The 27,377-nt window shown below is 42.5% G+C and overlaps 1 protein-coding gene across 9 annotated transcripts in view; it reads right to left on the bottom strand.

The window, feature by feature from the left end:
• Window positions 1-27,377, bottom strand: part of arsg (arylsulfatase G) — a 269,510-nt gene that overhangs the window by 18,762 nt on the left and 223,371 nt on the right. For 7 of the 9 annotated variants that reach the window (XM_072242600.1, XM_072242597.1, XM_072242604.1 and 4 more), the window contains 2 exons: window positions 16,416-16,506; window positions 9,485-12,897 (listed from right to left, as the gene is read on the bottom strand). In XM_072242600.1, coding sequence (XP_072098701.1) covers window positions 12,620-12,897; window positions 16,416-16,506 — 369 coding nt within the window. In that variant the 3' untranslated portion in view covers window positions 9,485-12,619. Of the gene's footprint in view, window positions 1-9,484; window positions 12,898-16,415; window positions 16,507-27,377 lie in introns of those variants that run through there. The other 2 variants (XR_011883078.1, XM_072242603.1) reach the window with 1 other exon arrangement.

The following is a 27,377-nucleotide window of genomic DNA, read 5'->3' as shown; positions in this document are numbered from 1 at the left end:
AGAGATGAACATGAACAGCTTTCAGCTGCACTTCCCTCAGACAGATCCTGTACATACAATGGCAAGACAGAGCCACTAATACAGAGGCCTTCGACCATGCAGCCATCCCCAGCATGCTTGCCCTCCTCAGTTAGAGACAGTTCAGATGGTAGGGACATATCAGACGAATCGGCTCTGGTTGAATCCCGAAAGACCTGTTGTATGGGCAGCTGGCAGAGGGTGCATGCCCAGCTGGTCACCCACAGCTTCGCTTCAAGGACGTCTGCAAAAAGGACTTGAAGCTGGCCAACACTGAAGTGGACATCTGGAAAGACAGAGCAGATGACTGGGCTGTCTGGAGTCTGGCAGCTTGAAAAGCAGTGCAAAGAGCTGAAAATAGTCGCAGCAGCAAGCTGGCCATTAAGAGAGCTCAGCAGAGGGAGAGGGCTGCTCCAACCAGATGCCCGACTTCCTTCACCTTTAGCCAGTGTGGAAGAGACTGTCACTCCAGAGTGGGACACCTCAGCCACTCTAGGAAATGCACCACCACAAGCTGACTTTTCCCTTGTGCTACCCACTGTCTTGCGAGACAGAAGAATGCCAACACAAGAGCAATACAGGCCATTCAGCCTAACAAATCCATGCTGGCCATGTTATCCACCTAGTTATTCCTAATTTTCTGTGTTTGGCCCATATCTTTTCCAGACCCCTCTCCTCCACGTGCCTATCCAAGTGCTTCTGAAATAATACTGTTGTACCTGCCTCAACCACTTCCTCTGGCACATTGCTCCATATACTGAGTTCCATATAACACCTTCTGCGTGGAAAAGCTATCCCTCAGCCCTGTTCTAAATCTCTCCTACCCTGGAGAAAAGACTGTTGCTGTCCACCTTATCTATGCCCCTCATAATTTTAAAAATGTAGATAACTTATAAGGATGTTGCCAGGCCTTGAGGACCTGAGTTACAGGGAAAGGTTGAATAGGTTAGAATTTTATTCCCCGGAGTATAGGAGAATGAGGGGGGATTTGACAGAGGTAAACAAAATTATGAGGGGTATAGATAGGGTAAATGCTAGCAGGCTTTTTCCACTGAGGTTGAGTGAGACTATGAGTTCATAGGTTAAGGGTAAAAGGTGAAATATGAGGAATATGAGGGGCATCTTCTTCACTGTGAGGGTGGTGCTACCAGCGGAAGTGTTGGATGTGGGTTCAATTTCAACATTTAAGAGAAATTTGGATAGGTACATGGATGGAAGGGGTGTGGAGGGCTATGGCCCGGGTGCAAGATGATGGAATTAGGCAAAATAATAGTTCGGTATGGACTAAATGGTTCAAAGGGTGTGTTTCTGTGCTATGACTCTAATTCCTCAATGGTCCAAGGAGCAAAGACATAGCCTGGCCAACTTCTCCCTGTAACTCAGGTTCTCTAATCCTGACAACATTCTTGTAAATCTTTTCTGCACTCTTTCCAGTGTAACCACAGTTTTCCTATAAAAGGGCGATCATAATTGTACACAGTACTCCAAGCATGGCTTCACCGGTGACCTGTACAACTGCAACACAACGTCCTAACTCCTATGTCAGAATTGAACTCTGAACTCCGACACACTGTGTCGCGCTAACAGGGTTAACTTAAGAAAGCAATCTACAATCATAATATCAACTGAAAACCGACTAAGTACTTAAGTCAAAGTACAATGTAGAAAAAGTTTTGGTCACACTGAGCACTCGATTCATTAGTTTACCCCATCTTAGTGTTACCTCCTCTTCAGAGAATCTACTTATTTGTCATTAGGAAACTAAGTTCATATCCATACTTAAAGCTTAACTGCCAATCTTTTGTATTTTATTACACCAGATGACATTTGGAAATCTATGTTTACAATATTTTAGAATTTACCTCACCCAACTTGGGTTGTCACTTCCTGTGAATATTTAAAGTAATATTTCTGAACTCACTTTGTTGTTCTCAAGGGAACTTTTAACCTCCTAACATAAGGAGAAAAAAAATCACCAGAACATTACAAAACATACTTGTTACTCAGGGAGATGAAAATGTGCTTTTACAGTAGCTTCAAATGCATTGAGACTATTTTAACATTAAAAATAACAGAAGACTTTCAGCCTTTCTGGTAGTAGTCATGCTTAAAATAATTTCAAATGTGAAGCTTAATGCTTCTTATGTAGGGTGGGACATATAATGCCATTTATTGTTCAGCTGCTTAATATCAGCCTTAAAAACACACTCCTGTCTTTTGGTAACAAAGGGAAAGCAGATCCGTAGTTAGCAATTTAATTTTAACCTAACCCTGTTTAGAATAGGCAGTGAGAGTTTGACACAGGTGATGGTTGTAGAGGTTGGAATCCGTCCGATAAGGCTGTAATTAAAGTTTACCATGGGCAGATTAAGGAAAAATTCTCAGCCTTTTCAAGGACTTCCTGGGCTGGAAGAACAAATATTGAGGGAGGAAATAGGTCACTACACAAGTGGTGGAGTTTCAGAACGCCCACTTTATGATGACTGAACAGGTGCAAGGACAACTTCCGTTTTTGGCACTCTGGTGGAATACAGTGGAGAACAGAAAGGAAGGGGAAGTGACAGTCAGAACCATTACTATATCTGCAGGACCAAAGTACATGTACAAAAACAACGATACTCCAAATACATCACTGGTGGCAAATATTGGGTCACATACACCATTCCCTAGACACAGACTCCATCCTTTTTCCTGTCAATTATCTAAAATTAAATCAGTATTTTTGCAACCTTTGTGATATATTTAACACAGAACTGAGTTTTGGGATTTAAAATCCTTGCAATCTCTAGGACCGCTTATTTCACTTCCGTACAGTGTCTGACTCCTGCCTTAAATCCGATTATCCGTTGAAAAGTACGGTCAGGTCGTCTGTTTGTTACCTCCAAATATGACTGCTCCTTTTCAGCTTAAACTTGAAGTCATCCAAAACCCTCCTGGCTGCGATCTGACTTCTTCACTGATCACACTGGCGCTTGCTGATTTATAAAAGCTCCCAGGCTAAAATTTAAATATATCAAACTCATTTCAAAATTTCTGAATGGTCATATCCCTCCTCATCTCTGCGATCTTTTCCAGCCTAGTTTGCTCCATGATTAGTGGCCCTGGCTTCAGAGACCAAAATCCTAAACTCTGGAATTTTCTAAATTCTCCATCTGTCAATCCCTGTATATGCCCTTCCTTTAAGTATAACTCTTTAAATAAACACCTTTAGTAATCTGCTTAATTATCTTCTTCCATGGCTTAATGTTGATCTGTTTTTGTTTGATAATGGCCATGTTATAGATCTGGAGAAACTGCTGGTTTGCTACATGTGCTAAATAAGTTGCTAAATAAAAAAAATGTGCTAACTAAGTAAGTTCATAGTAATATTTACCAAAAAGATTGCCAAAAATAGCTTCACAGAATATTCCGCAACTATCTTCCATATTTACTACAAGTTATTGTCAAACTCTTGTAGGACCTGAAGATCCACATAGAAAGGCCACTGTGGGGGGTTCGCAGATGAGTAAATGCCAGAAATGCATTGTGTGTGTCGCTTACCATTTTGGTATTAACATTGTGTTTTTTTTCACCTTAGTTACCTCACTCTAAACTTGGTAAGGCTGGAAATTGGACTGAACCTATTTTCAGCATGTTAAGATATAGTTGCATGCAGGTTTAGCCCCCTCAGAAACTGACTGTGAAATGTACAACAGTGTCATAGTTGGGAGCTGAACATCCAAAGATACACCTTCTATCAAAAAGGCAGACAGGTAGGCTGATGGGGTGGAGTGGCTCTATCGGTAAAAAATAAAATAAATCCTTAGAAAGAGGTGACATAGGATTCAAAGACGTAGAATTCTTCTGGGTAGAATTAAGAAATTGCCCTGATGTGAATTATATACAGGATCCCGAACATATGCCTGATGTGGGATATAAATGGTAACAGGACATAGAAAAGGCATGTAATAAGGGCCACATTACAAGGGTCATGGGGAATTGTGAAAATCAGATTGGTGCTGGGTCCCAAGAGATGAAATTTATAGAATCGCTATGAAATGGCTTTTTAGAGTAGCTTTTGGTTGAGTACAATAGAGGAAGGGCAATTCTGGATTGGGTGTTGTTTAATGAACCAGATTTGATTATGAGTTTAAGGTAAAGGAACACTTAGGAGAGAGTGATCATAATATGATAGAATTCACCCTGCAGCTTGAGAGGGGGGGATCTCATTGAAACCTATTTAATATCTAAAGGCCTAGGCAGAGTGGATGTGGAGAGGATATTTCTTATAGAGGGTGTGCCTAGCACCAGAGGGAACAGCCTCAGAATAGAGGGACATCCCTTTAGAACAGAGATAAGGAGGAATTTCCTTAGCCAGAGGGTGGTGAATCTGTGGAATTCATTGCCAGGGACAGCTGTGGAGGCCAAGTAATAGGGTATATTTAAAGCAGAGGTTGATAGGTGCTTGGTTGGTCAGGATGTCAAAGGTTATTCGGAGTAGGTAGGAGAATGGGGTTGAGAGTAATAATAAACCAGCCATTACGGAATGGGGGAGCAGACTTGATGGGCTTAGTGGCCTATTTCTTAAGGTCTAAGTTTCCAGACAGAACTGAAGTGCCCAAACATAATCTATCATGCTCCCAATTCAACCAGCCTAAATGCAATACAGATACAATAAACTACATTTGCTGGAATCTGGACTGAAGTGGGGTTTTGACTGGAAACAGTGACAATTCCTTTCCTTCCACAGTTGCTGCTTGACTCGCTAGGTTCCTCCAGCAGACTTTTGCTCTAAAGTCAATGTAGCTACAGACACTGGTGTTAACCCTAGAAGGCACACTACCCACGCCAACCAGGAACAGTGACACGCATTCCAGGGCAAAGTGGGAGTTGCACACCAAAGGTCAAGAGGAAGGTCTTGTTCACCAGATGGGGAATGAGATTTCTGGAGCCATTTGGGAAAAGCTTGGCAGGAGATGGCTTGTCTTGTCTTCTCCAGGAGGTGTATTTATCCTCATTGGAGCACTATTGCAAAAAAAAAAATCACAATTCAAGGTGACAAGGTAAGTGGCTGACAACTTAAAAGGTTCCCCCTCCCATGAACACCTATCCAGAAAAACACTCACATCAGCTTCCACATGATCCAACCTCTCCCATCCCAACCCCACCACAAGTCACCATTGGCAACCTATATCCTCCAAACACACACACAGAATTCTCCACAACTTCTGCCATCTCCAACAGAAACCCAACACCAAGCACATCTTTCCCTAACTTCCCCCGCCCCCACTTTCTGCTTTCCACAGGGAACGCTCCCTATGCAACTTCCTAGTCCATTCGTCCCTCCCCGCTGATCTCCCTCCTGGCACTTATCCTTGCAAGCAGAACAAGTGCTATACCTGCCCCTACACCTCCACCGCCACGACCATTCATGGCCCCAAACAGTTCTTCCAGGTGAGGCGACACTTCACCTGTGAGTCTGTTGGGGTCATACTCTGTGTCCGGTGCTCCCAGTGTGGCCCCCTGTATATCAGTGAGACCTGACGTAGACTGGGACACCGCTTTGCCATGCACCTATGTTCCGCCTGCCAGAAAAAGCAGGATCTCCCAGTGGCCACCCATTTTAATTCCACTTCCCATTCCCATTACATTATGTCCATCTACTGTCCTGATGAGGCCATACTCAGGTTGGAGGAACAACACCTTATATTCTGTCTGGGTAGCCTCCAAACTGATGGCATGAGCATCGATTTCTAGAACTTCATTAATGCCCCCCTCATCTCTCCTCCACCATTCCCCATCCCCTTTTCCCTCTCTCACCTTATCTCCTTGCCCACCCACGGCATCCCTCTGGTGCTCCTCCCCCCTTTTCTTTTTTCCATGTCCCTCTGCCCTCTTCTATCAGACTTCCCCTTCCCCAGCCCTGTATCTGATTCGCACCGCCATTGACCCTAAGCTAAGATTCAATCAGAATGGTTTTCGGCAGAAGCGCACAACAGTAATGCAAATACTTGCTCTCCGTAGGATCATTGAGGAAGTCAAGAAGAACAATCTACCAGTTGTGCTTACTTACATCGATTTCCGCAAAGCTTTTGACTCCATTCACCGAGGTAAAATGCTGAAGATCTTGAAAGCTTACGGAGTGCCAGACTATCTACTGAGAGCAATAGAGTCCAGCTATACCAAAACCATGGCGAAAGTTGTATCACCAGATGGAGAAACAGCAGTGTTTGAGCTCCTAGCTGGTGTGCTGCAAGGAGACACTCTGGCACCCTACATCTTTATAATCGTCCTTGATTATGCTCTGTGTCAGGCTACCAAAGATCATGACAAGCTTGGTTTTACCATAAAACCAGGACAAACCAAAAGGGTCAGACCAGTTACACTCACAGATCTCGATTTTGCAGATGACTTAGTCCTGCTCTCTGACCAGATGGAGGAAGCACAGCAGCTACTGACAAAAGTGGAAATAGAATGCAATAAAGTTGGACTTCACCTAAACGCTAAAAAGAGAGTACATGGCGTTTAACTGCGACGAAGGTACTCTCAAGACCGTAGAGAATGATACCATTAAGAAAGTCTTTGATTACAAGTACCTCCGGTCAAGAATGACAAGTTCAGAGAAGGACATAAAGATACAGAAGGCGCTGGCGTGGAGGGCTATGAACGACATGAAGGAAATCTGGAAGTCGAACCTGACCAGAGTGCTTAAAAAGAGGATTTTCATAGCAGTCATAGAGTCCATTCTCACGTATGGATGCAAGACGTGGACACTCACCAAGACGATGCGAAGGTCTCTAGATGGTTGCTATACACGAATGCTCCGGATGGCTCTTGACGTGAGTTGGAAACAGCACATGACGAACGTCGAGCTCTATAACAACCTACTGATGTTCTCCACTAAAATCAAGGCGAGAAGATTGCAACTAGCGGGGCACTGTCTACGCCACCCCGAGCTACCTGCCAGCCCAGTCATCATATGGGAGCCCAAGCACGGGAGGATGAACCCTGGGCACCCTCCCAAGACTATGGTCAACACACTCCTAGAAGAGAGCGGCGCGGCTAATGTAGATGAATTGAACACACTGATGAGGGAGAGGGAGAAGTGGAGAGTCTGTCATCATGCCCGATGCCGGCCCCCTAGGCCTGAGTTGAATTAGTAGTAGTGGTAGCCCTGTATCTCCTTCACCAATCAATTTCCCAGCTCTTTACTTCATCCCTCCACCTTGTGTTTCTCTCTCCCCTCCCCCAACCTTTTAAATTCACTCCTCGTCTTCTTCTCTCCAGTCCTGCCGAAGGTATCTCGGCCCGAAACGTTGACTGTACTCTCTTTCATAGATGCTGCCTGGCCTACTGAGTTCCTCTAGAATTTTGTGTGTGTTACACAAGAGACCACGCATGAAAAGTTTATGCAACTATGGTTCCTTAAGGTTGTCAAAGCTGGAGGGGGGGAGCAGTGAGGTTAAGCTCCCATCACCTAGTAAATGCTCCCAGTGGCGTGCATCGCATCTCAAATAGCCTCCGACAACCAATTCCAGCTACTGGCTGTCACATGTGGCTTAGATACTAAGGCCAGCAGAACCTTTTCTACTGACAGGAGAAAGGGCAAAATCGGGTTACTGGCACCTTAAATCCAGTCACTTCGGGGAGATGGGGCTCATCATCTGTGGTTGGCAGCTCATTTAGGAGAAGGAAAACTCTGATCTCAAACCTCTGCTGCCTTGTGGCTATACCCACTCATGGAGAAGGCTTCGGGAGTAAACCCTAAGGAAGAATCTGGTGCTGGAGTCCCTAAGGCAGTCCTATGTTGCGTTAAGTGCTGACTGGCAATTCCTGCGACACCACTGGTGCCGAACTGTATCGGTCTCTGCCGTTCCTTTGGATTCATTAGCTACATGGAGAGGGACAGCTTGCTACATGGGCAAGAGCTTGCTCTACATATCATACTGGCCCAGCTTGTGTATCATGTGGACAGCTGGGGCACAACAACCGTGGTCAAACCCGACCAAAGGAGGACCTAATTATGTTGTTATATTTCTTTGACCTATGCTCCAGAAAATTGTCCTTAGCTCTATGTATGAAATCAACCGAACAACATTGCTAAGAAGAATGTTTTGACAGATTTGCCAATTGGAAAGTCTACAAAATGCAATGGGGTAATAAGGTGAGTATTAGTGTCGAGCCATTAGGAAACTCTCAGTATACTTTAAGCTTCAGAGTTTCTGTTGTTGTATCAATTATTAATTAATTAGTCAGAGTTGAGAATGAAGTAGGACTTTCAGAAAATGGAGTCACTCATGGCAATTTGAATTTGTATCTCCTTGGGTCAAGAGGTAGCAACAACTTCAAACTGGATCCTTACTTTAAGAGTGACACATTGCAGCATGTTTAAACCAGTTGCCTGCTTCTCATGGTTGGGTCATTTTGATTTACAAAACAGCGCCTTAAAGAACATGGCCATCAGTTTTATTTGGAAAAGGTACAAGTGCTGCGGTACACTTTGTGATCAAATCCTGAAGTGACGGAGATGGAGGAGAGGCCAAATGGAGAAGACTCCACGTTAATGAAATCACAATCCCAGAGGTGCACATCAACATTACTTTTATCTTCCTGAACTCAAAATCAAATCGAATGTAAATAAATAAATCCCCTATATCTGACTCCAACTACTTCCAAATCTAAGTTCTACTGAACCTTAATCTCAAACTACAAGTAAGTATACAGTATGTTCTCTGAACGTTGGCAGGGCAATGATACCTGTGTAAGGGAACAACACCTCAATGGCAGAATTTCATTCTCTGAGCAGGATTAGATTAGGATCCTACCTCTGACTGCCTTAGTAACAGAAATAAACAACTGACTTTGAATTCCAAATTTGTGCCCAGAAGGCACAATAATGGGATCAATGATTGTGCACTGTGCAGGGTTGATGACACTTTTTAGCTAATCAAAAAGCTAGACGATAATGGGAAACAATCTCCACATCTGTTCGCTAATAAATTTCCTGGGAAGTTTGTGAATAAGCCTTGAGTTGGGAGCTGCCCTGGTGCACAGATAGATTTACATGTACCATCAAGTGTCTGACGCATGGAATATCCTTCAAGTCACATCCTTATACTAACCATTTCCTGTTGAGGTTATTCTCACTACAGCACATCGAGTGCTCAGGGGATGTGGAAGTACTTAGCTGCTTTGCTGCTGAAGCTTTCTTGCTTATTTAATGCAACTTAAAATTGGACTTCCATAATTTAAAATAAAACTGACTTCCTGAAACATGCATTCTCACATCCCAAGATCTTGGCAGAACTGAAAGACTTTGGCTCTGAATATTATACTAATGTAGGATACTTTGACAGAGCAGGAAGTCAAAATGCTTGCTCTCAGATTTTCCACAGAGCTTGCGTGTTGTAGCATGTGAACACGTTTCACCCAGTTTCGCAACCATTATCAGAGACCCAAATTCAATTAAGACAGGAACTGTGCCATTTATTTTTTCCCCCATTTACAATATCATTATGATAACTGACATTATCGATTATGAAACTAGAGTTTGTGAGATATATACACAGACCCTGTGAGATACAGTATGATTTTAAAACATGGAATAAGAGCAATAGGACAGCAAATATCCTAAACATCCATCCCATTTTACATGCATAATGTAAAAGAAAGAGTAACTAATGACAGAAAAAAAATTACTATAGATCACAAGAAGAAAGATGGTTATTTATAATGTAAATAAACTTCCCATGCTATATGCAGTATTGAGCCCCGTCACAACTAGTTTTCATCACTGAGACCTAAGTGAACAAATATTCTGTGGACCCTAGCTCTCTTAAGTAAGTATGCTCTGAGTCATTTGTTATTCCTCTGTTTTGTTCTTCAAATTAATCCTTGTCATTACTTTCCATCTCTGAGTCTCTCATTTACTCCACATCTGGACTTGTTTGCCTGAAGATCTCACTACAATAACAGGAAATATCCTCTTTACACCTATCCTACCAAGACCTCGCTGGATCATCTATGTTTCAGTCATGTCCTTCTCACAGTTATAAACTTCAGCCTAGCTTGTCTGACTTTTCAATATACAACAACCCACCTATCCCAGACTTAAGTAAACAAGAGAAGATCTACAGATGCTGGAAAATCAAGTATCACACACAAAATGGTGGAGGAACTCAGCAGGCCGGGCAGCCTCTATGGAAAAGAATCAACAGTCGATGTTTCAGGCCAAGACCCTCTCCCAAAACGTCAACTGTTTACTCTTTTCCATAGTTATTGCCTGGTCTGCTGAGTTCCTCCAGCATCTTGTGTGTGTTGTTTAGTTAAGTAAACTTTCTTTGACTTTTTCCAATGAATGAACATTCTTCCTTGGTAGGAGAACAATACTGTACATTGTGGTCCTGGTTTAGTCTCATCAATGTCCCATGTAACTGAGGTCTTACTTTCCTATTTTGGTAATCAGTTCTTTGCTAAAAGCAATAATATTGTTAGCTTTTCTAGGTGTTTGCTATAACTACATCATGGCCTCTTATAAATCATGTACTTAAGCATTCATAGAAACATAGAAAACCTACAGGCCAATACAGCTCCTTCAGCCCACAAAGCTGTGCCGAACGTGTCTTTACCTGAGAAATTACCTAGGGTTACCCATAGCCCTCTATTTTTCTGAGCTCCATATACCTGTCCAGGAGTCTCTTAAAAGACCCTATCATATCTGCCTCCACCACCGTCACTGGCAGCCCACTGCACGCACTCACCACTCCCTGCGTAAAAAACTTACCCCTGACATCTCCTCTGTACCTACTTCCACGCACCTTAGAATTGCGCCCTCTCGTGCTAGCCATTTCTGCCCTGGGAAAAAGCCTCTGACTATCCACACAATCAATGCCTCTCATCGTCTTATACAACTATTCAGATCTCTACTTTTCACAATGCTGCAATCTCTCACCATTTATATAACAGACTCTTTTCTTATTTTTCCTATAAAAATGGACAACTTCATTTTCAAGCTTTTACAACACGGGAGGCCATTCAGTACTTCGAGACTGTGTTGGCACTTGGAGCGATCCTACCACTCCCATTCGTTCACTCATTTCTTTTTAGCCTATTCCCTCTCACTTGCTCCTCAACCCCACCTTCTTGTTCTACACTCATCCATTCCAGAGGCAATGCACTGCACCAATTAACCCACTAACTAGGACATTCCTGGAGTTCAGGAGGAAACTTATGCACCTGAAGGAATTTCACATATATTCTATTTGCCAGAACTTTGTCCATTCGCTGAACCTATCTCTATCCCTTTGCAGCCACCTTATGTCCTCTGTTGGCTGTTAAAACGCAACTGATTCATTTATGGATTTTAGAAAGGAAATCTCTGTCCTTACCTGATCTGAATTCCAAACCAACAGAATGTAGTTGACACTAAGCATTATTTGGTAAAACACTTAGATTCAAGAAATTAGGAACAAACATTAAACAACAAAGTTCTGATGCTGTGAGCAATTAATAATAAAAAATATCTAACTAATATGGTGTCTAACCTACTAACCTATTACCAAACTCCTGAAGTGAAGATTTAGTCTTACCTGAATACAGCACCATAAAGTTTGATCACTACGTCTTCTGAATTATATTCTACACACTGTTTCTACACAAGCAGCCAAAGTGCTACACCTGCCCATTCACCTCCTCTCTCACCTCCATTCAGAGCCCCAAACAGTCCTTTCAGGTGAGGGAACATTTCACTTGCAAATCTGCTGGTGTTGTTTATTGTGTCTGGCGCTCCCAATATACAGCCTCCTTCACAATAGTGAGACCCATTGTAAATTGGGGGACCACTTCATCAAGCACCTCCACTCCGTTCCCAAAAGCATGAATATCAATTTCTGAATGAATATGGCATGAATATCAATTTCTCCTTCAAGCAAAAAACATTTTCCTTCCCCTCCCCTCTTCTTCTATTCCCCACTCTGGCCCCTTACCTCTCCTCACCTGCCTATCACCTTCCCCTGGGTCTTCTCCTCCTTCCCTTTCTCCTATGGTCCACTCTCCTCTCCTATCACATTCCTTTTATTGAGCCTTTTACCTTCCCTACCCAGCTTCACCTATCACCTTCTAGCTCCTCCTTCCCCTCCCCCAGCTTTTTATTCTGTCGTCCTCCCTCTTCTTTTCCAGTCCTGAAGAAGGGTCTTGGCCCAAAACGTCGACTGTTTATTCATTTCCATAGATGCTGCCTGACTTGCTGAGTTCCTCCAGCATTTTGTGCCTGTTGCTCCCTTTCAAAAGCCCTGCTTATTCCTCTCAGCAACTTTGGCTTTCTTGGTGGTACAGGAGAGCACTGTTGACTGACACCAGCCTACTGATTTCAATTGTATTCCATGTAAGACATTTCCATTACAAAATTACCTAAAATATTCTTGCTGCTGTACTATAATTGGCCAGAGTATCTTCTTATATAAGAAGTTATAATTAAAGATATTTTTGTTACTTTAAGTACAATACTCACCACTAAGACCTCTTCATTTGCTATTTTTAGAAGTTATTTTCTACATTTTAATGAAACTTACGGTCATTTCACCAACTATCTGGTGAAAATAATGATTAAAATATACAAAGGGAGCTAAGTTACATTATCACACCTACACACTACATGCTTTGGTTGGCAGCATAGAATTACTGCTGGATCATGTGAGTAATCAACCAAGGAGGTGTTATCTGTGGAGATGTCGTGAAGGATATTGTTCAGCATCCTCTGGATTTGTGGGAACACAGCACGGTATTCAGGACTAAGAGGATCTAGTGGCTGGTCTTCTGCTGTATGGTTCAAAAGATTGAAAATCAGAGGTGGTTCATGTTGCTGTTCCGGCCCCTTTTCACCCTTGCAAGCTTTGGCACCACCTAAAATGTCAAGAAAACAACTTGTTACCACAATTCTGCGTGCCAGTTTTATGAGAATGAAACACCACATTCACATGTCATCCAGGTAATATAATGTTTAAGGTGACTGCATTACAATGTCAGTTTCAGTCCCAATGCTTTCCCATTGGCCAAAGAGGATGCATCTTGGCTTGTTTTTTTATTGAGATGGTTTCAGAAGTCAGGAGTTACTCCTGTGCAGGAAAATTTGCCAGATTGCTTTAACCTGCAGTGGAGTTCCCCTAGGTCAGGGGTCGGCAACCTTTTTGCTTTTGTGGGCCGGATCATGTATTAATGAGCGGACGGTGGGCCAGATAAATGCAATAAAAAACTTTAAATATGGGAATTATGCATTTAAATACATCTAGTTATGTTTTGCCTCAAATTAATGAATAACGCATGCTAGAAAATCACTTGTGCTTAACCAAGGATGTCAATTAGTAATCAAAGAACTCAGTTTAGTTGCAATTTATTTCAATCAAGGCATCTTTTGAGTCTATTAAAAGGACACAAAGAATCTTTAAACATAAAACGTATGAACATGATGCATTGAATGGTGGTAAATTAAGTACAATAAAAAAGAAAATTTTAATGCAAACAGTCGATAAATCACTGTGAAACTTGATGCTGTTTGTTGCTTGAAAGCTTCTCAATATTGGGTGTCAGACTTGTTGTTGCCAAGAGCAAGACATTATCCAGATGGGCATCAGTCAATCTCGCTCTCAAATGGTTCTTGGTGTGCTTCATTTTTGAAAATAATTGCTCACACAGATAAGTGCTGCCGAATAATGATGCCATCTTTTTGCATGGTCCACTAAGTTAGGATACTTCCCACCTGGATGAATATATTTTCTAAGTCAAGCACTGACACATCTTCAGAATGAAATTTCGATCTCAATATGTCGTCACACTGCATCTCAATCAATTCCATTTGAAAAATTTCTGATGCAGTGTCCACTTTTTGAGACAATACGTTTTGAGGCTTCGTAGCTGGCACGGGTATTTCCTTCATTTTCACTGCTTTCCTTGGCAAAAAATGATGTTTGTTTTCTGAAACCAGCCTTCATTTGCTCAACTTCATCTTTCCTTGCTTGCCCAGTAAACTTGTTAAAATTTCCACTACGGCAGGCCTCGTAATGTTGCCTGATATTTGCCACCTTCTTCACAGCAACATTTTCTAGGCAAATGAAACAAACTGGTTTCCCAGCTTGCTTGATGAAGAAGTAATCTAGTGTCCAAGTGTCTTGGAAATTTCAGCACTCACTGCCTACCTTCCCGCGTTTTGCATTCATTGCCATTGGAATTTTTTTCTTCGATTTTATTTCGAAACGCAAGTTATTCAACAAGTATCGTAGCACATGTAAATATCTGGATATTGAGTGTGGATTTTTTGTTAAAACACAGTGACGCTGTTTCTGTTTACAAATTTGAATGATCCCATCTGGAAACCTGTGCGTGCACGGAGAGTATCTAATACATATTAACAAGGTAGTCTGCCTTCCCGTCACTCGTATATTCTAGTGTTTGGTTTGGAACAAAACGGAACCTGGGGCCAGTGTAACAAGACGCCATGCATGTCCATCAGTGTGGTCACGTGAAACACTCAGAAAAAGGAAAAATCACTCGCAGGCCAGATAAGCATAGTATCCCAATATTTGCTCGCGGGCCGGATCTGGTCTGTGGGCCATAGGTTGCCTACCCCTGCCCTAGGTTAAGAACAATGATACTAGGATTTGAGGCTTGCTTGCCCATGCTCGTAACTATCACCTTTGGCAATGGGGCCTGTACTCCAGAATTAACTCTGCCCGTAGCCGAGATGTTCCAGTACAGTTGCAGTGCTGACATCCAGCCGACAATGAGGAAATGAGCCCAGGTGTGTCCAGTTCACAAAATACAGGACAAATCCAACTTGGTTAATTACCACCTAATTGATCAACACTTGGTCACTGACAAAACGAGGAAACATTGACAGTGCTATCAAATAGCACTTACTCATCCAAAATTGTCAAAAACTAATCCGCTCTATGTAAAAACCTATCTAACTGGTTCTTAAATATATTTAGTGAGGAAGCCTTGACTGCTTCCCTGGGCAGAGAATTCCACAGATCCACCACTCTCTGGGAAAAACAGTTTCTCCTCATCCCCGTCCTAAATCTTCTCCCCTGAATCTTGAGGCAATGTCCCCTAGTTCTCATCTCACCTACCAATGGAAACAACTTTCCTACTTCTACCTTATCTATCTCTTTCAAAATTTTGTATGTGTCTATAAGAACCCCTCTCATTCTTCTGAACTCCAGAGAGTATAATCCCAGGCGACTCAATCTCTCCTCAAAGGTTAACCCCTTCATCCCTGGAGGCAGCACTTGATCAAGTACAGCACTGAGGTACCCCAGTAAAATTGGAGTCAAAGGAAAGGCATACCCTTGAGGTATTTGGGGAGCACAATGCTATTACAGCTCGGGGCACTGGAGTTCAGAGTTCACTCCCAGCATCCTCCCTAAGGAGTCTAGGTATGTCTTCCCCGCGGAGTGCATGGGTTTCCTCTGGCTGCTTTGGTTTTCTCCCTCTTTCCCAAGATTTACCGGGGAGGTTAAATTTTCATTGTAAATTGTCCTGTGATTAGGTTAGGGTTAAATCGGGGCTGTCGGGCGTTACTGGTCAGAGCAGAAGGATCTATGCCATACTGTATCTCTGAATAAAAAATAAATTAAAATTCCATTGATTGGAGTTATATCTTGTACAAAGGTACAACTTCTACACCAACAAGAGGAGCAGTGAATGTAAAGTAGAAACTGGCTTTCCTTCAAGTTGCATACCAAGCTGACTTGGAAATATATTGCTGGTCTTTCATTGCTGCTGGTCTTAAATCCTAGAATTCCCAACAACATTGTGTGAATACTTTCATCAGAAGGGCTGTAGTAGTTCAAGGAGGCATTTTATCATTGCCTTCTCAAGGGCAATTAGTGAAAGGCAATAAATTCTGGCCCTGCAGCAATGCCCAAATCCTCCAAAGTATGTAGATGACAGGACTGAAACTTCCTGGATATCTGGATTAATAAAAGTCCACAAGTTTACTATATTGCATTCTGCCTTTGAGTCATTGTCACGTAAGTGTCTTCAAAAGCCACACTCCCCGTAGTGAGTCTGCACTTCAAGCATCCTTCCATCTCTGTGCTGTAACTCCTAGCTTTTCAAATCAGTGTGACTTCATTTTGTGTTTAAAAATTTAACAACTAAACAAAATATGGCCTCTTAATGAAGGGAAAAGATCAAAGCCTCCAAAACATCATTGATATCATATGTGGAAAAGTTTAAAAGGTTGATACTTATTCAAAGCTTTGCTGTGATTCTGACTGTAATTAGTGTATTTGTATGACTTATGCAACTCTGTGACAGCGTTAATGATCTTCTGTCCATCACAATAATCTGAAGACAATCTTTAGATAAAACCATCAATGAAAACGGTGTAGCTACTGAAAACATGGTCCACTTTCCTTTACCTGTCAGGTAGAAAGCCTTGTACTGCCTTAGGCGGATAGTCTTCAGGTCCCCATATTGCCCAGCTGCTCCGCTGTTTGGATGGAAGAGAGCCTGGAACACCATGAAGAGTCAGGTTTCAGTTCTAGTGCCCATCTCTTAAGCAAATCCAAGATAATGCTGCAGTTATCAGTATAGTACCAAGACAAATAAAAGCAGAAGCTACAGTGGGTGTTAATATCATGCTTTGAGTGATTCAGTGGCTCCTCACTTAAGATCAACTTCATACCTACAGTACTACACATGATCCATTCGATTGCACCACAAAACTTACTTTACGCTTCTGGATTTTTGTCAGAGGATTGCACTGAGAATTCCACAGGTAACTCTGTGCCCCAAATGTGAAAGCAATGGGTTTTGGGAAGAGAGGAAGGACAGTAAAAACTTATGATTTGAATTGAATTGACTTTATTACTTACGTCCTTCATATACTTGAGGAGTAAAAATTTATGCTGTTGGAATGGTGGGGGGCGGGGGGGGGGGGAGGAATCAGATAATCAGATTTTCTTTTTAAAACCACTAAAGTTCCCAAACATGGAGAAAGACAATATGATCAAATTGAAGAGAAACCATGGATTAGTATTATTATTTAACAAAAGAAAGGCTACAACTATTTCATTTGCAAAATAAACATACAAGTGATGTTAGTAGTCTAACAGCAAAAACAAATAGATTATTATTTTGACAAACATGAAAACTAGGTGTCTTCTGAAGTTTTACAATTAGTTTTGATGCCTTGGCACAGGAATCATAAAATATATCTAGGGTAGTTAATTCTTCTCACCACACTCCATAACATTTACTATATAGTAACGCTACATGCCTTCTGCATTCAGCCAACTAGCGGAGGCTATCAGTCAATGTTTACATTTGAAGACAGGCTGCATTTGGAAAATATCATGTCTACCTCATTTGTTGATAAATGGCATACTAAAAGTGATAGCCTGCCAGTACGAAATTGGAACAGAAATCAAAATATTTTTACATTGCATGTACTGTATTTGCTTCTCAATTTAGTAGCAGAAATAATTCTATCTTTCAAATTCCACTCCCAATTGAACCTAGACACTTTCTTCACTTTAATTGGTTTTCATGGACTACAACTTGGAATTCACCACAATCATTCCATCCAAACTTATCATGAAGCTTCAAGATCTAGGCTTCTGTTCCTCTATCTGCAGTTGGATATTTGACTTCCGCATCAGGAGACCTCAGTCAGAGGGGATTGATAGCAACTTCTCCGAATCGATCGAGAATCTCCAGAGAGGAAGGCCCCAAATTCTCGGCTTTGCCTATTGTCTGTTGCCGGGGCTGGGGTTGAAGTGCTCGGCAGAGATGGTGCTCGGTGTCGGAGGGCTGGTCGGAGGCCTGAAGTTTTCAGACAGACGCAAGAGTTGGATGTGGTTGGGTGCTTCCAGAGTGCTGCATCGGCAAGTTTGCGGCGCTGGAGGTTCACGGCAGGGAGAGTTTTTTTTTCTTCCTTCTACCGTCTGCGTGAGATGATGGGACTTTCGAGAGACTTTGGGACTTCTTTTTACCGTGCCCATGGTCTGTTCTTTATCAAATTACGGTATTGCTTTGCACTGTTGTAACTATATGCTGTAATTACGTGGTTTTTGTCAGTTTTTCAGTCTTGATTTGTCTTGTGTTTCTGTGATATCATTCTGGAGGAACATTGTATCAATGCATGCATTACTAAATGACAATAAAAGAGGACTGCGTGTCCTCATAATCTAATCTAATCTAATCCTCCTTGCTGATCATCAACACAGGTGCACCTCAAAAATTAGCTCCCTGCTCTACTCTATATACATGCTCTTATGGTGCTTCGATGTAGCGGCCTTGTCACACTCTTATTCTTCTGACCTGGAACATCTAGTGATTAAGTGCTGTCCATTCTACTGACCAAGAGAATTCTCCTCCAGGATCCTGACCACAGTTTACGTACCACTAAAGGCTGATATTAAGCAAGGGCTCAATGCATTGAGTGTCACAATTAGCAAACAAGAAACAGGCTACTCCGACACCTTTCAAATCATTTCCAGGACCTCAATCAAGCTTCTGCCCAGTTATCAACATATCTCCTGCAGCACTAGAGGTCCTAACACACTCAATCAATGTCACACTACTATAAGGGATAGCTACTCTTCCACCTCTACACCACATTTTGGGAAATCTGATCATCTGCTATCCTCCTCTTACCTGCATACAGGCAGAGGCTAAAGAGCAAGGCTCCGGAAGTAAGGACAATGAAGAGGTGGTCATGGGAGCCAGAGGAGGGGCTACAGGACTGCTTCAAGTCAGCACACTGGGCCAAGTTCAAGGGCTCAAATGAGCATCTGAATGAATGCGCCATGGTTGTCACAGACTTTATATAGTCAGTTGTGGACGAGTGTATTCCCCAAAAATCATTTAATCTTCCTCAACTAGAAGCCCTGGATGAACCAAGAGATCTGTAATCTGCTAAGGGCCAGATCAGTGGTGTTCAGGTCTAGCGACCAAGTAAAATACAAGGGGTCCAGATATGACCTCCAGAAAGCCATCTCACATGTAAAGTGGCAACTCTGGACCAAACTAGAATCACTGAAGGATGCTCGACAGCTGGCAGAGCTTGAATGCTATCACCTCATACAGAGTAAAAGCATGCGACATAAGTGACATCAAGGCTTCGCTCCCAGATGAGCTCAGTGCCTTTTATAAAAGTTGCTGGTGAACACAGCAGGCCAGGCAGCATCTCTAGGAAGAGGTACAGTTGACGTTTCGGGCCGAGACCCTTTGTCAGGACTCCTGACAAAGGGTCTCAGCCCGAAACGTTGACTCTACATCTTCCTAGAGATGCTGCCTGGCCTGCTGCATTCACCAGCAACTTTTATGTGTGTTGCTTGAAATTCCAGCATCTACAGATTTCCTCGTGTTCAGTGCCTTTTATGCTCGCTTTGACCGCCAAGACATGCAGGCACCTTCACAAACTTCCATAGACTCTGATGACCCAGTAATTTCAGTCATTGAGGCCGACGTGAGAGCATCCTTTAGGAGGTTGACCCCACGGAGCATCTGGCCCAGATGGGGTATCTGGCCAACTACTGAAGACCTGCGCTGATCAACTGGCTGGAGAGTTCACTGATGTTTTTAATCTCTCGTTTCGGCAGTCTGAGGTACCCACCTGCTTCAAGCAGGTTTCAATTACATGACGAAGGCCCAAGAAGAACGTGGTAATCTGCCTCAATGACTATCGCCCAGTGGCACTTACATCCACTGAGAAGAACTCTGAGTGGTTGCTGATGAAACATATAAACTCTGGCCTGAGAAATGACTTGGATCGACTCTGGTTTCCCTACCGTCACAACAGGTAAACAGCAGGTGCCATTTCATTGGCTCTTCACTCAACCCTGGAACATCTGGACCGTGAAGATGCATGCATCAGGATCCTCTTCATTGACTACAGCTTGACATTCAATACTATTATCCCCTCAAAACTAATCAATAAGCTTCACGAGCTAGTCCTCAAAACCTTGTTGTGCAACTGAATCCTTGATTTCCTCACTTGCAGACCCCAGTCAGTTGAATTGGCAGCGTCTCATCCACAGCTGATATCGGCACAGGCATGCCATAAGACTGTGTACTTAGCCGCCGGCTTTACTCACTTTATGACTGTGAGGTTAAGCAGAGCTCCACAGCAATATTTAAGTTTGCTGTTGACACCACTGTCACTGGCTGAATCAAAGGTGATGAAGATTCAGCATATAAGAGGGAGAATGGAAATCTGGCTGAATGGTGCCACAACAACCTCTCAATGTTAGTAAAACCAAAGAACTGATTTTTGACTTCAGGAGGAGGAAACTGAAGGTCCATGAGCTAGTCCTCCTCAGGGGATCAGAGGTGGTGAGGGCCAGCAACTTTCAATTCCTCAGTGTTATAATTTCAGAGGATCCGTCCTGGGTCCAGTATGTCAGTACCATTACAAAGAAGGCACAACAGCACCTTGACTTTCTTGGCGGTTTGCCAAGATTCAGCATTACATTTATAGATGCATGGTGGAGATTATACTGACTGGTTGCATCATGGCCTGGTATGGGAACACCAATGCCCTTGAACAGAAAAGCTTACAAAAAGTAGTGGATACAGTCCATCACAGGTAAAGCCCTCCCCACCATTAAGCATATCAACAGGAAAGCAGCATCCATCATTAAGGACCCCTACCATCAAGGCCATGGTCCCTTCTCACTAATGACTACAGCAGCCTCGCCTTTTCACATTGGTTGTTTGTCCCTTTTTGTGTGTGGTTTTTCACTGATTCTATTGTGGTTCTTTGGATTTACTGAGAATGCTTGCAAGAAAATTAATCTCAAGGTGGCATATATGTACTTCCATAATAAATTTACTTTGAACTATGAACATATGAATAAGCGGCTAAGCACAGTTCCAATGCCATCTTCAAATTCGCCGACAACACTACTGTTGTTGAGCAAATCACAGGTGGTGATAAGTCAGTTTACCGGGCTGAGGTCGGACACCTGTTTGAGTGGCGCCACAACAACAACCTCTCCCTCAATGTCAGCAAAACTAAAGAGCTAATTGCTGACTTCAAGAAGTAAATTGTTGACATGTGCCGGTCTACATTGAGCAATCAGCTACTGAGTGAGTCAGAAGCCCTAAGTTCCTGGGCATTAACCAGCCCTGGGCGCAGCACATAGATGCAGTCATGAGGAATGTGTGTCAGCATCTTTACATTTTTAGCAGATTAAGAAGGTTCAGCTCATCCCCAGAACATTTTAACAAACTTCTCCTGACATATTGTTGAATGTATCCTGACTAGATGCATTATGGTCTAGTACAGCAATCCGAATATGCAGGGCAGAGGACTCTGCTGAATTCATCACAGTACAGCTCTCCCCAGCAATGGTAGTATCAACACCAGATGCTGTCTCAAGAAAGCAACATCTATCAGCAAGGATTTCCATTCTAGGCCCTTCCATCTTTTTGCAGCTACCTCTAGGCAGGAGGTACAGAAGCTGAAAGTCCCACAGCTACTTCCCTTCAACCATTAGGTTCTTGAACCAATAGGCAAAATGATAATCACAAACAAGAGAGGATCTACAGATGTTGGAAATCCAAGCAACACGCACAAAATGGTGGAGGAACTCAGCAGGGCATGCAGCATTGATGAAAAAAAGTACAGTTGATGTTTCGGGCCAAGACCCTTTGGCAGGATTGGTAATCAATACAGTTTGGGCACCCCTGGTCAAAATTTCTGTTACTATGAATAACTAAGCGAGTAAAAGATGAACTGATTTCCAAAAGGCATGAAGTTAAAGATGAAGTATTTCTTTAATATTTTAAGCAAGAAAACTTTTTTATTTCCATCTTTTACAGTTTCAAAATAACAAAAAAGGAAAAAGGCCCAAAGCAAAAGTTTGGGCACCCGCATTGCGGTACTTAGTAACACCCCTTTTGGCAAGTATCACAGCTTGTAAACACTTCTTGTAGCCAGTTAAAAGTTTTTCTATTCTTGTTTGGGGGATTTTTGTCCATTCTTCCTTGCAAAAGGCTTCTAGTTCTGTAAGATTCTTGGGCTGTCTTGCATGCACTGCTCTTTTGAGGTCTATCCACAGATTCCCGATGATGTTTAGCTCAGGGGACTGTGAGGGCCATGGCAAAACCTTCAGCTTGCGCATCTTGAGGTAGACCACTGTGGATTTTGAGGTGTGTTTAGGATCATTATCCTGTTGTAGAAGCCACTCTCTTTTCATCTTCGGCTTTTTTACATACGGTGTGATGTTTGCTTCCAAAATTTGCTGGTATTTAAGCCTAATGCATTTTGGAAACAAGTCCTGTGGACTGATGAACTTAAAGTAGAACTTTTTGGCCTCAATGAGCAAAGGTATGTTTGAAGAAAAAAGGATGTGGAATTTCATGAGAAGAATCTCTCTCCAAATGTTAAGCACGAGGGTGGATCAATCATGCTTTGGGCTTGTGTTGCAGCCAGTGGCACGGGGAACATTTACTAGTAGAGGGAAGAATGAGTTCAATTAAATACCAGCAAATTCTGGAAGCAAACATCACACCATCTGTAAAAAAGCCGAAGATGAAAAAAGGATGGCTTCTACAACAGGATAATGATCCTAAACACACCTCAAAATCCACAATGGACTACCTCAAGAGGTGCAAGCTGAAGGTTTTGCCATGGCCCTCACAGTCCCCTGACCTAAACATCATTGAGAATCTGTGGATAGACCTCGAAAGAGCAGTGCATGCAAGATGGCCCAAGAATCTCACAGAACTAGAAGCCTTTTGCAAAGAAGAATGGGCAAAAATCCCCCAAACAAGAATTGAAAGACTCTTAGCTGGCTACAAAAAGCGTTTACAAGCTGTGATACTTGCCAAAGGGGGTGTTACTAAGTACTGTCATGCAGGGTGCCCAAACTTTTGCTTCGGGCCCTTTTCCCTTTTTGTTATTTTGAAACTGTAAAAGTTGGAAATAAAAATGTTTTCTTGCTTAAAATATTAAAGAAATGTGTCATCTTTAACTTTATGCCTTTTGGAAATCAGTTCACCTTTTACTCGCTTAGCTATTCACAGTAACAGAAATTTTGACCAGGGGTGCCCAAACTTTTGCATGCCACTGTATACATTTGTTTTTGCTTGTGAGTGCTGCTTAGATGATATGTGCAAGGCATACTGCTGCAAATACATTTTTCATTGCACCTGTGCATAAATGTACTTCTGCATATAACAATAAACATTTATCTTTGACTCTGATGTTGTAAAAACATCCTTGTTCCTCCCACATGTCATGTTTAAACCATTGCTAAATTTCACAGGGTCAGCTTCCTCGTGCACAACACTTCTTATAAAACATTATTTTCGTTTGTTTTCTCATTGATGGGATGTGGGTGTTGCTGGCCAGCAATTTCACCCTTCCCAATTGCACTTAGCTAAAGGGTGTGATAGATAATTTCAGAGGAAGGTTAAAAGTCAATCACATTGCTCTACAAACAGGCTCATAATATGGCCAAGCCATGTACATTTGTGGGCCAGATGGATTTTTATGATAATCAAGTAATTACATGGTTACCATAGCTGATATTATGCATTTTGTTCCAGTGTATTGAATTATTTATTATTCCCTGGATTATTAAATTAGTGCTTTGCATACTAGTCAAGTAACTGTTCTCTAAATATTGCCAGTGTTCTAAGTAAGATAAAGTAGCTTCATGGGCAATTTGGTGGCTGTTAATTAAATTTAGCTCTGAAGAGATTTAAGAAATGCTCAGTTTCTGAGATGGATTTTCCAAGGTTAACATGGCAGATATAATGACTGCTTGTTGTAGTTTAGTAGATCCAGTAGCTAATGATTTATAATGCACCTAATTTCAAACAACGACAGTATCGTTGAATGTTTTAGGCATTTTATGAGCTATTGCTATAAATAGGGTACATCATCATAATAAAATCTGGGAGGGCTATCTTCACATGCAATGTACTTCCTAAGAAAAACAAGTAAAATCTGATTTAATATTAGCTTCCTGGCATGCCAATGGGATAGGACCTGGGGCTGCTTCCGTGATGTGCCTGACAACACAAAATAGGTTTTGTCTGTTTAATTATGTTAAGTGAATGAAAGCAAAACAGTTACTGGTCAAACACATCAAATAAATTAATTTAGTAATGGCTGTCTAACTCATATCTTCCTTGTGGTGGCGTTACATTGTGAACACTTTCTCAGGGGCATCCATACACCTTTTATCCTATTTAAAAACATAGTTTCAAAACCAAACTATGCCAGTACAAAGGCTCCAGGAATGTTTCTGGTAAATTACATTTTCAAGTTCTGTGGTTGCATACATTAGACAACCACATGTTTTGGAAAGGTCAGTCCTGAAGTGCATTTCATGGCAGATTATATGGGAAGAATATACTCGTGTACATCTTCAGTTTTGCTATACTTAAAACAGTGTGCAATAATCTGTAAACATTTAACATAATCACCAGAAAGAGGAAGAAGCATCCTCAAATCAGGAACCAATTGTTGATGCTTTTCTTGTTTATGTAGACATGGGGAGGAGGTGCACTGGCCTTAGGCCCATATAGAAATCCAATCTCAGCCTTCTCCAATAAATACCCTCTCTCCCCTCGCTCAGATCAGAACATAAAGTAATGCCAGATCTCCCACAGCAAGCGAGTTCTGATCATTCATGACACAGCAAACACAGAATTTCTGTTGCTTACCATGTACACCATCTTTCCCGTGGTGTCTTCAGAAGATATGCAGAAAGTTTCTACAAACCTTTGTACATCTAAATGTGCCTTATAGTCTAAGATGATGATACAGTCGAAGTAGCAACTGGCTCAGGCAGAGCATTCAGAGAATCACCAGCTAAACCTGATTAGGAACAGGGATGACATATGGGAACAACTATAGCCAGTGATAGGCATGCATATAAGCAGGACACATTATAACCTTGTGTAATAAGATTTTCATAGCAATTATGCTTGTCCTTCTAACTGGGCCTTAGCTGGATATGAACAGACCATACTCATAATGCATAGAATTGAAGTACCAAGCTGCACAGGTGCAGCTTGACTTCCTGAGTACTTCCAGTTTATCTAAGATGAAGGCCATCTGCCTAGAGTGAATTTCAATACAGTAGTCTAATCCCATTCCCCTCAATTCTCCCATAGTCTTACAACTTCTCTCTCCTCTGTTCTGTGCACCCTTCCTTGTTGAAAGTTGTAGTTGAGTCCATGTGACTGGTCTGGAGAGCTTCCAGGGAAATCATGCTGCCATCCTGAAGGTTTGAGATTACTTACTGCTCAAATCTGGGACAGGAGCAGGGTAAATCTGGGGAGACTGAAGGCCTGGATCTGGGGTAATCACTCTTGTAGTTCCTTGCATTTTAAAAATGCAAGATACTGTTCCTGAAATTATAATCACTTGCCATTTTTTGTCAGCTCAGGGTTTTCCTAAACAACTGACAACAAATGCAATACTTTTGAAGTGTAAACATTATTGGAATGTGCCACAAATTAGTTAACGTCAAGCCCTCACAAATAATGAAATGAATGACTAGATAATCTGGGCTGGAAATCTAATGTTACATAGCAGAGGTACTACAGTGATAACATAGGGATAAATGACAGATGTGGTATCTGGTTAATTCCCTGCTCTTCTTCAAACAATACAGTGGTTTTGTTTACACATCATAACTGGATAGATGGCATCTTAGTCCAAGGTCTGCAAAGGATGTACCTCAAATATTGCAGTAGCCCTCTATGTACATATGTAATGTCAACTTAGTTTGAAGCGGTGGCCTGCTGGAGTTATATTTAAAGTAACAATATACTGCAACAGAAACTTCTGATCACCTGTATCCATCATTCAAACAGTTCTGTGTCAATATTATGACCTTCGACTCATAAGGGAGAATGAGGCAGTCATAGATGAGAGCTACAGGGAGGTAGTCACACCTAGGCTGTCGGAAGCAGGTCATTGGGTGACAGTCAGAGGGGGGAAAGTGAAGGTGAGCAGACAGGTAGTGCAGAACACCCCTGTAGCCATTCCCTGAATAATAAGTTTACCATCCTGGATACTGTTGGCAGGGATGACCGACCAGGTGTGAGCCACGGTGGCAGGGCCTCCGGCACTGAGTCTGACCCTGTGGTGCAGAAGGGTGGGACGGAGAAGAGGAGAGCTGTCGTCATTGGCGACTCTATAGTCAGGGGAGCAGACAGGAGATTTTGTGGACGTGAGAAGGACATCCGCATGGTTTGTTGCCTCCTGGGTGCCAGGGTCCGGGATGTCTCTGACCGGGTGCACAACATCCTGGTACGAGAGGGAAAGCAACCAGGAGTCGTGATACATGTTGGGACCAACAACATAGGCAGGAAGAGGGATAAGGTCCTGAAGTGTGAGTTTCGGGAATTAGGCAGAAGGCTGAAGAACAGGACCTCAAGGGTGACGTTCTCAGGATTGCTGCCAGTGCTATGTGACAGAGATGGTAAGAATTGGAGGAGATGGCAGTTGAATGCGTGGCTGAGGAGTTGGTGCAGGGAGCAGGGTTTTAGATTTTTAGATCATTGGGATCTCTGCTGGGGAAGATGGGACCTGTACAGATTGGATGGGTTGCACCTGAACTCGAGGGGGAGCAATATCCTTGCAGGTAGGTTTGCTAGCATGGTTCGGGAGGGTTTAAACTAATTTGCGAGGGGGATGGGACCCAGAGCGATAGAGCAGTGAAAGAAGTGCATGGAGTAAAGCCAGATCTAACATACAGAGAGGCTTTGAGGAAAGAGAAGCAGAATAAACGGTGTAAAGGTAGTAAGGTAGAAGGGCTGAAATGTGTGTACCTCAATGTAAGAAGCATCAGGAACAAAGGTGATGAACTGAGAGCTTGGATACATACATGGAATTATGATGTAGTGGCCATTACAGAGACTTGGCTGGCACCAGGGCAGGAATGGATTCTCAATATTCCTGGATTTCAGTGCTTTAAAAGGGATAGAGAAGGCGAAAAAAGGGGAGGAGGGGTGGCATTACTGGTCAGGGATACTATTACAGCTACAGAAAGGGTGGGTAATGTAGCAGGATCCTCTTTTGAGTCAATATGGGTGGAAGTCAGGAACAGGAAGGGAGCAGTTACTCTACTGGGGGTATTCTATAGGCCCCCTGGTAGCAGCAGAGATACAGAGGGGCAGATTGGGAGGCAGATTTTGGAAAGGTGCAAAAATAACAAGGTTGTTATCATGGGTGACTTTAACTTCCCTAATATTGATTGGCACCTAATTAGTTCCAAGGGTTTAGATGGGGCAGAGTTTGTTAAGTGTGTCCAGGATGGATTCCTGTCACAGTATGTGGACAGGCCGACGGGGGGAATGCCATACTAGATCTAGTACTAGGTAATGAACCAGGTCAGGTCACAGATCTC

Source organism: Mobula birostris, chromosome 24 (genome assembly GCF_030028105.1).
Source record: "Mobula birostris isolate sMobBir1 chromosome 24, sMobBir1.hap1, whole genome shotgun sequence".
In the NCBI taxonomy this organism is placed as follows: Eukaryota; Metazoa; Chordata; class Chondrichthyes; order Myliobatiformes; family Myliobatidae; genus Mobula; species Mobula birostris.
The sequence above is the reverse complement of the archived record's forward strand: the minus strand, read 5'-3'. Positions and strand labels throughout refer to the sequence as shown.